This window comes from Tinamus guttatus, unplaced genomic scaffold, assembly GCF_059628265.1.
Source record: "Tinamus guttatus ecotype Peru unplaced genomic scaffold, ASM5962826v1 Tinamus_guttatus_pri_ptg000397l, whole genome shotgun sequence".
Lineage (NCBI taxonomy): Eukaryota > Metazoa > Chordata > Aves > Tinamiformes > Tinamidae > Tinamus > Tinamus guttatus.
The window spans coordinates 1,475,526-1,486,422 of record NW_028288931.1 but is presented as its reverse complement, the minus strand read 5'-3'; the positions used below and the strand labels follow the sequence as shown (position 1 = coordinate 1,486,422).

Genomic DNA, 10,897 nt, shown 5'->3' with positions numbered 1-10,897 from the left:
TCTTTTTCCTCTACTTTATAAAATAGCCTTGAATTTCTCCTCGTGACGCTTCTCTCCAGGAAAGGTAGGTGGAAATGCCATGGGTTTGGGTTGCTCACACCTCTTCCACTGCGGATCATGGGAGAAAATGTCCCTCTTTCCTCCTTTACCTCTGTGTTCGCATCCAGCCACGTTGCTGGTGCTCACTGGGCTTGTGGTTTGCACGGTTTCCTGCGGCCGCCTCTTGCTTTGGAAGCAATGTTAATCTGGAAAAGGAATAATTAGTTCTGGGATGGGAGCAGTTTGGGGTGAATTTAAGCGCTTTTTATGTGGTATTGAAGTGAAAAAAAAAAAAAAACTATTCCATGAAATAAGGAGCGGGTTAATTTTGCTGTGCTGGAAGCGAGTGCTGAAATGCAGATTGAAGTTCACAAGCCAACTCTCCAGTTATGTAGTTAAAGAAGAAAAGCAGGGAACGGCACAGTTGGCTTTCATCCCCATAATCACCCTCCCCTGCCCTTAGTTACTCTCCTTCATCTCACAGATGCTCAAAATGGCCTTTTCTTTCCCCAAAAATCCCTGTACGGGGGAGGTTTACCCGGCGCTGCCGCAGCCCTTCAGTGTCTCTAAAATGGCTGCCGCGAGGCTGCTCGGGAGCGAATCCCGCGATTCCCGCTCGGATGCGGCTCTGTGCCGGAGCGCGTGCAGCCGGTGAGCCCGGCAACGCGCAAACAACCCCCTTTGCACCTTCCAACACCAAAACAGGGATACAGGGCGTAAAAATAGGGCTTGGGGGCTGCTTCTATGTACCTCAAGGGCCTTTTTGTGGACATGGTGGGGCGGGTGGGCCTGGCTTTTCCCTGCCCGCTCCAAGAGCGGAGGATCGATGGAATGGGAAGTAGGCCACCCCTGAAAGGGGCTGTGAACTCGTGCTGGTCAATAAGCCGGTACCAGAGCTCCTAATGAGGCTGTAACCTTCATGCTGGAGCAGCTCCTGTCCTGGGCCTTCCTTTTTTCCCCCTTTGGCCATGAATCTTCCCTCCCCAGGCTTACAGGGACATAAAAACCATAATTACGCTCTGTTTTCTCTGTAGGAGAGAACAGATTTGACACTGAGGCTTTTTCCCTAAATGATGCACCTAAAAAACAACCAACCCTCCACCCCAAGAAGCAGAACCTCCATCCCGCAGCCTCCCCTCCGCCCCCCAGCAGGAATTTGGGCAGGTTTCTAGGAAAGCTGCAGTGCGGAGCAGCCGGATGAGCAGCGATCGGGGCAGCGGCAAGAGGCTCCTGTGAGAAAGTCCTTTGTGGCTGGGGCTCTACATCTGCTGCAAGTCAATTAAGCACGAGCAGAGCTAGGGCTGCAGTGATTAAATGCAGCAGCTGGTGAACTCAATCAGCAACTGCTCCGGGCCCTGCTTCAGCATCCGGGACAAGAAGGACTCCAGCTCACCCATAAAGGGGTCACCATTTATTCCTTTCAAATGTTACAATAAAACCCATACAGCTTTTTTTTAAGGAGTTAGAAAATTGCAAATCAAGTGGTTTTTGGCCATTAAAAAATTATTTACAGAGAAAAACAACATCGCTTCACATTGTACAGCTGGCACACCCCCTCCCTCCACCCCCACACCCCAAAAGTTATCCCTCAGAAGCAGAATTAAACACAGCGGACTTACAAGCTTTATGGGTTTAAGCCAATAGTAAGACATTATAAAAAACTAACCAGATTAGCTTTTAAACCATTGGTTTCTATAAAAAGCACAAAATACTTTAAATGAAGTCAGAACCAGGAATGTGAACTGAGAAAAAGAATCCACTGAACAGTCACTGGCTTGTTGGGCTTCAAGGGCTGCTTGGCCGGGCGCGGAACAGTCCTGATGCCAGCAGAGATACCAGAGCACGATGTAAAAATCTGGGTTCTTAGAAACTGTAAATTCCAGTTATGTCCAGGATAGTCTTCCTCCACAGTTTTAAAGGATTCAGGTAAAACTACCCCAAGTGGTGGTGGTGGTGGTGGGGGGAATCCAGACCCATTTTCTAAGGGGTGAAGGGAAGAAATAACTCAGGAAGGGCGATTTTAGAGCGTGCTTGTCTGCAGACGGAAGGTGTGTGGGCACGGCGGCGAGGCCGGGCGTTACGGGACGGCGTGAGAGTCTCGAGCGAGGACCGGGCCAGGGCTCTACTCCTGCTGCTGCTCCGCGGGCGCCGCCGCCGGCTCGGCCGCCGCGGGCTCCGAGGGCTCCTCGGCCTTGGCCGTGTCCCCCGCGCTCGCCCCGGGCTGCTGCTTCTCCTCCTCGGTGGCCCCGGCCTCCTGCCCCTTGGCCTCCGCTTCCCGCTGCCCCCCGGCAGCGCTGCCGCTCTCGCCCTTCTCCTCCTCCGCGTTCCCGTCTGCCGGAGGAGCCGTGGGCTCCGCGGGGGGCTCCTCGCCCGGGGCGCCCGCCTTGCCTTGCTCCTCACCGGGAGACGACGCGGACGAGTCCCCGGCCTCCCTCTTGTTCTTCCGGAACGAGATGCCGCTCAGCTTGAAGGACTTCTTGAACGAGAACCTCTTCTTCTTCTTGGGGGTGTCCTTGGGGGCCGCGGCGCCGTCGGCCTTGGCCTCCTCGGCGCTGGCGGGGGGCGCGGGCTCGATGGCGTCCCCGCCGCCCCCCTCGCCCGGGCTCTCCCGCGCGGGGGGCTCCGCGGCGCCGGTGCCGTTCGGGGGCGCCGCCTCGACGGCCGCCTTGGGCGTCATGTCCCCGTTGAGGCGCACGTGGCCGTTCTCCTGCGGGGAGCCCAGCGCCGCGTTAGGCACCGAAATCCGGTCTCTCCACCCCAAAAACGGCCCCCCTATCTGCCCCCCACCCCCAAAACGGCCCCCCTATCTGCCCCCCACCCCAAAAACTGCCCCCCATCTGCCCCTCCACCCCTTTTGCAGCAAGGGAGGGCGGGCAGAGCAGCCCCCGCCGGCGCGCACGGGGCAGCGCCGGGAGCACCGGGCGGACGGGGGGGTTGCACGGGGGAGCTGCAGCCGGTTGCACCGGGGGGTGGAGGGGGGTGGGGGGGTCCGAGCTGCGCCGCCACCGGGAGGCGCCCGCGCTCCGCACGCGCTACCGGGCGGGGCGGCGGCCCCGGCTCCGCCGTTCGCCCCCTCCGGGGAGCGGCGGCCCCGGGGACGGCGGCGCCACCGCGCCCGGTGCCGCCGCCGCCGCCGCCGCCCTTTGTCCCTCCCGTGCCCGCCCGCTCCCGCTGCCGGTCCCTACCTGCCCGTTGGCCTTGGCGGGCTCGGCGGGCTGGGCGCCGCCGTCGCCGCGGGCCGCCTTGGAGCCCTGGCTGCCCATGGTGCGGCCCGTGGGCGCGGAGCGCGCGGGCCCCGGCGCGGCGCTCGGCTGGGCGGGAAGCGGCGGGCAGAGCCCCCCGCCCGCCCCGTTATAAGGCGGCCGCGGGGGGGGCGGGACCGCGCCGAGCCCGCCCCGGGGGCGGGGGCCGCCGCCGCCGCCCCGTCGGGGATGGGGGTTTCAGCGGGCGGCGCTGGCCGAGGGCCGCCGACCCCCTATGGGGGGTCCCCACCCCGCGTGTCCCCCCACCCCAGGTCACCCCCCAAGTGCGGCTGTCCCAGCTCTGTCCCCACCGCCGCGGGGAGCGGCCACCCCCGGTGTCATCCGTCCCCAAAGGGCCCCGCGGTGCCGCCCCCCCCCGCACCGGTCCCGCCACCCCGGGAGGTCCCGCCACCCCGGAGGGTCCCGCTGGGGCCGCCCGGCCCTTGGCCGCGCTCCCCGGGCGGACACGGGCGGACGGACACGGACAGACGGACACGGACGGGCAGGATTTTCCCCGCGGCTCCTCCCCGCTTTCCGGGCAAGGGAGAGTGCGGGAGAAAGGGAAGCGGTGACGAAAGCCAAGCGGGTGCCACGGCCCCAGTGGCACCCGGGGCCACCCGGGCGCGGGGACCCGTCAAGCCACCGCGGTGCCCGCCCAGGGCTGCCAGCAGCGACGAGGCCGCTTTGCGCCTCCGCACCCCGCGGTGTCCCCCTGTCCCTAGACGCAGCCACGGCCACCAGCGGCGTTGGGGGAAGCTGCCGCGCGGGGCCGGGGCCCAGCTGCGCCGGCGGCTACGTGCGGGCTCAAGGGCAGCGCTGCCGGGGACACAAAGCGCCGCTGTGCGCGCGCCGCAACAAGGTCATGTTTTGTCTCCCGCCGTCCTCCCCCCCGGCTCGCGTGGGCTCCCCCCCGCGAGGGAGAAGCTCGTGTGTTAATTAAACCCGGCGGATCTTCCTCATTGACTTTTGGTCGCCAGTTGATAAAGGCCTCTGCATGGCGGCTCTGCCAGGGCCGCCGAAGGAGCCGGTGGCGTTTGCCAGGCTCCGAAACACCCGTTTTGGAGGCGCTGAGGGCCCGTTTTGGAGGCGGGAGGGGATCCAAGCGTGGCCATCGCTCCGGCCAGGGGTGGCTGCTCCCTGCTCTCACGGCAAGCGGGAATCCTGCTTGGAACGGGTCTCCTGCTTGGAATGGGGCTCCTGCTCGGAACGCGGCTCCGCAGCTCCACGAGGCACCGGGGATTTGCAGATTAGGCGGCGTCCCCAGCAGATGGACGGGCAGACAAATCTGTCTGCGCGGCCGCCGCGGCCTCGGGGCCGGCCAGGCTTTGCCGACAACAGGATCCTCCTCTTTGCAGCCCGAATTAACACAGGGATTGATTCCCGGGGCTGAGCGGCCGCTGCGGGGCCTAACTCGGGTGAGCGGCAGCCTGGCCAGGGCAACAGGCAACGCTGGGAGCAAAACAGCGGGATTTCCGTATTGATTGGAAAATAGCCGAGGAATTAGCTAATTAGATCTCGCCGGGGAGGGGATGGCGGTGGGGCCAGCCCGGCCGGGTGCTGCCTTAGGAGCAGCAGCCCCGGGTTCGGGTGCTGGCGCATGCCGGGATGCAGGCGAGCGCTGCCTTTGGATGCACCCGGCCTCCTCCCGGCCCTTCCCGGCTCCGGAGGGATCTGGGGCCGAGCGGGATCAGGGAAGCTGGGGACACTTGTGCCCCTGGGAACAGCTGTGGCCACAGCTCGTGCCACTTCCCATAGAAACTCGGGAAGGGCCCGTCCTCGCGGGTGCCCTTGGGGCTCCACAGATCCCATGGCAACGGCAGCGACGCTTCCCGCTCCCGCTTTTCCGTGCACATCCCGCGCCGCCCGGCCCTGTGCGCCCCCGTGGCCTCCTCCCTGCGGGGCTGGATCGCGGTGCCGGGACGGAGCCTCCTGGTCCCGAGGGAGCCACGGAACAGCGGGGAGCCGGGAACAGGGCCACGGAGGCCGGGAGGGCGTCGAGGCCGCACCGGCTGCTGCCAGGTCCCTGCGGGCTGAGCAGGGAGCGTGTTCGGAGCCTCCTTCCTCGGGAGAAGGGAAGCTCCGCATGGAAACAAAGGCCACGCTCTGGCCGAACGGAAGCTTTTCCCGTTCCGCTTCCTCCGGAGCTGTTTGCGCTGGGAGGTGTTGTGGGAGCGTGGCAGGGCGGGAGCACCTTGGGGGCAGGAGTGTGTCTGCACGGACAGCGTGGGGACAACCCACGGATCCGTCCCGCACGTACATGGGCCCACGGGCCCCCCACGGCACCGCGCTGCGGGACCCGCTTTGTGCCGAGCCCGGTGCCGCTGCCGGCCTGTTCTGACCGGGCCAGGGTGTGGGGATGCTGGGCACAGTGGGCCTGGCACCGGGATGCTGGACACAGCAGACCCGGCACTGGGATGCTGGATGCAGTAGATCTGGCACCGGGATGACGGGTGCAGCGGATCGGGCACCGGGATGCTGGACGCAGCGGGCCCGGCATTGCATTCCTGGGTGCAGTGGATTTGGCACTGGGATGCTGGATGAAGTGGACCCAGCGCTGCAATGCTGGACGCAGCCGACCCAGCACCGGGATACGGAGTGCAGCGGATCCGGCACCGGGATGCTGGACACAGCGGACCTGGCACTGCAATGCTGGGCACAGTGGATCCGGCACCGGGATACGGAGTGCAGCGGATCTGGCACCGGGGTGCTGGACACAGTGGATCTGGCACCGTGGCGCTGGATGCAGCCAACCCGGCACTGCAATGCTGAGCACAGTGGATCTGGCACCGGGATGCTGGACGCAGCCGACCCAGCGCCGGGATGCTGTGTGCAGCGGATCTGGCACCGGGATGTGGTGTGCAGCGGATCTGGCACCGGGATGCTGGACGCAGCCGACTCGGCACTGCAATGCTGGGCACAGCGGATCCGGCACTGGGATGCTGGATGCAGCGGATCTGGCACTGGGATGTGGTGTGCAGCGGATCTGGCACCGGGATGCTGGATGCAGCGGATCTGGCACCGGGATGCTGGACGCAGCGGATTTGGCACCGGGATGCTGGACGCAGCGGACCCGGCACCGCGGAGCTGGGCGCAGCGGTGCCTCCCCCTGCGAGGCCGCGCGCTCTATGGGCCTCTTTCTCCGCGCGAGTCAATGTGTCTTTTTGTTGCGCTGCCTGGGAGCCGCGCGAGACAATGCGGCGCATTGTTCCCTCGGAGCCGCATCCGAGGGCGCGGAGAGAGCGGCCAGTGTGTGCGGAGCCGGCGGACGTGGGGGAAGGGACTTGGATGGCCCGGGCGGCCGCCGAGAGGCCGGATGGACACGGAGACCCGGCCGGGAAGGAAGGGCTGGAGGGAGCGGGAGCAGCCTGGAGGCGGCAGGATGGGTGCTTGGATGGAGGCGGGATGGGTGCCTGGGAAGAGGCAGGATGGATGCCCAGGAGGATGCAGGATGGGTGCCCGGGAAGAGGCAGGATGGGTGCTGGATGGATGCCCAGGAGGAACCAGGATGGGTGCCCAGGTGCCTGGAGGAGGCAGGATGTGCCCTCAGGTGCCCGGGAGGACGGACACATCCCTTCCACAGGGCCCAAGGGGCTGCAGGCTTTGCCGGGTGTTTGGTTTTCCCAGCTGTGGGCATCTCCAGCATCCCATACTCCTCCCTCTCCATCCCGGCCACCCGGAGCGCAGCCCCGGGGTCCTCCTGCTCTGCAGAGCCACGACGCACTCGTCACACGTGTGGGCTGGGCAGGACGGGAGCCGAGGGGCCGAGCGCCGCTCCAGGGGGAATCCCACGGGCGCTGGCAGCCTTGGGATCCGTGAAATCCCCCTCGGCTGCCACTTCCCAGCAGAAACCCCCTCCTTCCCGGCAGCCGCCATTGCTCAACCACCGGGAGCCGAATTCCCCGCTGGCTCAGAACAAAAACCAAAAGCGTCCCCAAGGTCCGGGCAGAGGTCCCTGGGGCGCAAGCGGAGCCCAGAGAGCCGGGTGAGGGGCTCCCGGGAGCTTCGCCTCGCCCCAGCCCGGCCCTTCGCATTCCAGGCGCCGGGAAGGCGGCTGCGATCCAAGGAGCAGCGCGCGGGGCGGCCGGAGCTGGGCAGGGCCCCGTGTCCCCCCCGGGGCCGCTGTCCCCGGCGCTCCCCGCCCCCCGCGCTGCGGTGACAGCTGCATCTTCCCGGGACTCGCATGGCCGTAGCCATGGAAACAGCTGCTCCGGAGCGGGATCCGCGCAGGGGGAGGGACGGCGCCGGGAGCGGGGGCCGCCGCACCGGGAATGGGGATGGGGGCGGAAACCGGGGCCACCGGCAGCCCCGGGCTTGGAGACGACGCTGCGGAGCCGAAGGGAGGCGGGCATGAGCGTGCAAAGACGAGCGTGCAAAGACGAGCGTGCAAAATTGAGTGTGCAAAACCGAGTGTGCAAAGACAAGCGTGCAAAATCGATCGTGCAAAGACAAGCATGCAAAACCAAGTGTGCAAAACCGAGTGTGCAAAACGAAGTGTGCAAAACGAAGTGTGAAAAACTGAGTGTGCAAAACCGAGCGTGCAAAATCAAGTGTGCAAAGATGAGCGTGCAAAACCACGTGTGCAAAGCCGCATGTGTCCCCACGCCTGGCACGCTCATGCAGGCTGCTTTGGGGAGGCCAGGGCTGGACTCACCCCCTTGACCAGCCCGGCCCTGCCGCTGTCCCCACGGTCACGGTTAACCCGGCACAGCCGGGGGTGCCCTGCAGGGTTCGCGTCCCCGGGCTGCCCGTCGCTGTCCCCTCGCCCGGCCGCGGTGCCCGTGTCGCCGTCCCCGTGCCGGGCACCGTGCGGCGCAGCCGGGGAGGAGCCGCGGGCGCTGCCGTGACCCACTAACCCTGTTCCGCGGCACCGCGCGCACGGGCCCCCGTTGGCCCCCGTTTTGGGAGCCCCTTTGCTTTGCTGTGGCCCCGCTGATGCTCCGGCGGGTGCGTGACCCTGCGTGCGGCCGGCCCGGAGCCGAGGGGCAGGGAGCGCTTCCCAGGGCTCCTGGAAATCCCTGTGGTTTCCGGTGCGGTTTCAGCGCTCGCTCGGCTCGAGGAAGAGCGAGAATCATCCACAGGAAACGGCAGCGCTCGCCCCGTCCTGTCCCGTCCCATCCCAGCCCCGGGGCCACGGCCGGGCCGCTCCTGCAGCTCCCAAACCCGCTCTTCCTCGGAGCTTGGTGGAGGGGGATGGCTGCAGCACTTGGGGCATGCACACATGTGCATCACGCATGTGCATGCACACGTGGCTGCATCTGCATGCACACACATGCATGCACACCTGCATTTGCACGCACACTCACACCCAGCTGCACACTCACGTGTGCAATGCCCTCCCCGCCACCCAGTCAGGTGCCAGAGGCCTCCGTCTCGCATCTCCCCTGGCTAATTACCATAAATTGACGCTGACTAATTAACCGTTCCAGCTCATTAGAGCCTGGATGCTGCAGCCTCGGGATGAGCAGGCAGCCGGGCCTGGGATGCGCCATCCCATGGGATGCTCCGCGCCTGCCCCGAGCACCCCCCGGCTGCCCCGCGGCTGCTGCGGCCGTAACGGGATTGGGATCTAATCCACTTATTTCTAGCTGGCGCCAAGGACTGGTGGCAGCAGCCGGTCCCCAGCCTGTCCCCAGGGTGGGAAAGGTGGCAGGGATTTGGGGAGCCGCTCAGGACTCAGTGCCTTGATTCCCCCAGTTGTCTTGCAAGGACGGGGCTCTCCCTGCGGTGCTTTTCCTTCCTGGCTGCTCCTTTCCGCTGTTCCGGAAAGCCGGGAGCGCCACAGGCGGCTCTGTCCACTGGAGCCTGGCACAGCCGTGAGCGTTGTCACCTGCCCCGTCCCCACAGCGCTTCCCAGCCCTGGAGCAGGGTTTGGACTCAGGATTTGGCTCCCACATCGGCAGCCGCCTCATCCTGGGTCACTGTCCCCTGCGGGACCCGGCTGGAGCTCAGGGATTGGGAATCGGATCAGCGGTGGCTCCCTGGGAGCAGCCCCGTTTGCACAGCGCTGGTCCCGGGGCACCAGCCCCAAGGATATTTGCTCCATCCCATCCCTTTTCTGGGAGAAAACGGAGAAATCGCCACCGAGGTCCTGAACGCAGCAGGATGTGGGAATGGGAGCGACACTGGATAGACCCGGTGCGGAAGGACGGCAAAAGCAGGGAAAGGGCCAGGCAGGAGCTGGGGAAGCGGCAGCCCCGGGAGCGGCGGCGGGAAGGAGCCGGGGGCCGGGGCAGCGGAAGGGCCGGGGTGACCCCGGCGCAGGGCAGGAAACAGGAGCGCTGCTCCGGGCAGGAAGGCGGCCCCGGCGGGCGGAAGAGCCACGGAAAGGCCGGGAAGGCCGGGGGGGCCCCTGCTCCGTCCGCCCTGCGCTCCATCTGTCCCCGCGCGGTGCCATCTGCTCCCGCAGGGGTCCCGGGTGCCGCGTTCTCCGGGATGCACCGGGACCGGGGGGCAGCAGGTTCGGTCCGAGCGAGCGGCCGGCACCGCAATGGGGTGCGCGGGGGTTTTCCTGCACAAGTGCAATGAGTTGAGCGGCCTCAGGTGGGGCGGGAAGGCAGCAGGGAGCACCCGGGTGAGAGGGAAGGAAGGAGGAAAGTGGCAGGGAGGCGGCGGGCGGACGAGCACACGGATGGAGCCGGACACACGGAGCATCCCGGGGCCCAACCTGGAGCCTGCTAATTAGCCTGAGGGCTAATTGAGCGCTGCCAATTAAGGCCTGTCCCGCAGGGCCCAGCTAATGGGCACCGTGTGCGAGAGCAGGGGCAGAGCCCAGAGGGGACACTGTGGCACGAAACGTGTGTGTGAGGGGGTCAGGGCCAGCACAGCCCCCGGGCGGCTGCGAGGGCAGCGCCAGCTTCAAAGGGATTCCTAAGGAACCGGAAAATCCGGGAAACCTCCCCGTGGCGGGGCCCTGATGAAGGGGGCAGGGGATGGGGACCCCACTCCGTGTCCGGGGCTGTCCCCATCCCTGGGGCTGGGTCCCCTCCCGCCGTCCTCGTCCCCACGGGGTCCCTGGTCCCCATGGGGCAGCTCGGGGGTCCCCATCACTTTCCAGGGGGGGCCTGCCCGGCCAATGGGAGGGCAGGGAGGGCCATTACGTCACCAGCGCCAGCCCCCATTGGAGGAGAGCCATGTTGCCTAGCAACCGCCCGGACCCTGGACCACCCTCCCCCGCGGATGGGGACCCTCCATCTTGTCCCAAAGCGGCATCCGGATGCGATGCCAGTGGGACACTGACCCCCCCCGCCACGGGCGGCTGTTTCCTGGAAGAGCCGCCGCTTCCCGGTGTCTCTTCCCTGCTGGGAAGCGGCGTTGGGAGATTCCCTGTGGCGCACGTGGCCCAGCTGAGCCGCCCAGGGCTGGGAACGGGGAACAACTGGAGTGGGATGAGCCGTAACCTCGGCCCCCGGCACGGCTGCTACCTGCGGCAAACCTGCGCCTGGCCGCTAATCCCGGGATTAGTGCGGCGGGAAGCAGATGGAGCCCGGCCGGGCTCCGACCGTGCCCGTGGGCTCCCGGCATCGGGACAGGCGGAGCCGGGATGTGGGGATGAGCGAGAGGGAGGTTGAGTGACTGGGAGCTGCTCCGCAGGGAATTCCCGCCCTGGGATCCCCCCA

The 10,897-nt window shown here is 66.3% G+C and overlaps 1 protein-coding gene across 1 annotated transcript; it reads right to left on the bottom strand.

Annotated features, from left to right (window-relative positions):
* Positions 1-2,161: 2,161 nt before the first annotated feature.
* MARCKSL1 (MARCKS like 1) lies at positions 2,162-3,310 on the bottom strand. Its single transcript, XM_088531007.1, has 2 exons — positions 3,225-3,310; positions 2,162-2,746 (listed from the first exon to the last, which is right to left on the bottom strand). The coding sequence occupies exons 1-2, from the start codon at positions 3,300-3,302 to the stop codon at positions 2,162-2,164; spliced, it is 663 nt and encodes a 220-aa protein (XP_088387133.1). The 5' UTR covers positions 3,303-3,310.
* Between the last annotated feature and the right edge of the window lie 7,587 nt (positions 3,311-10,897).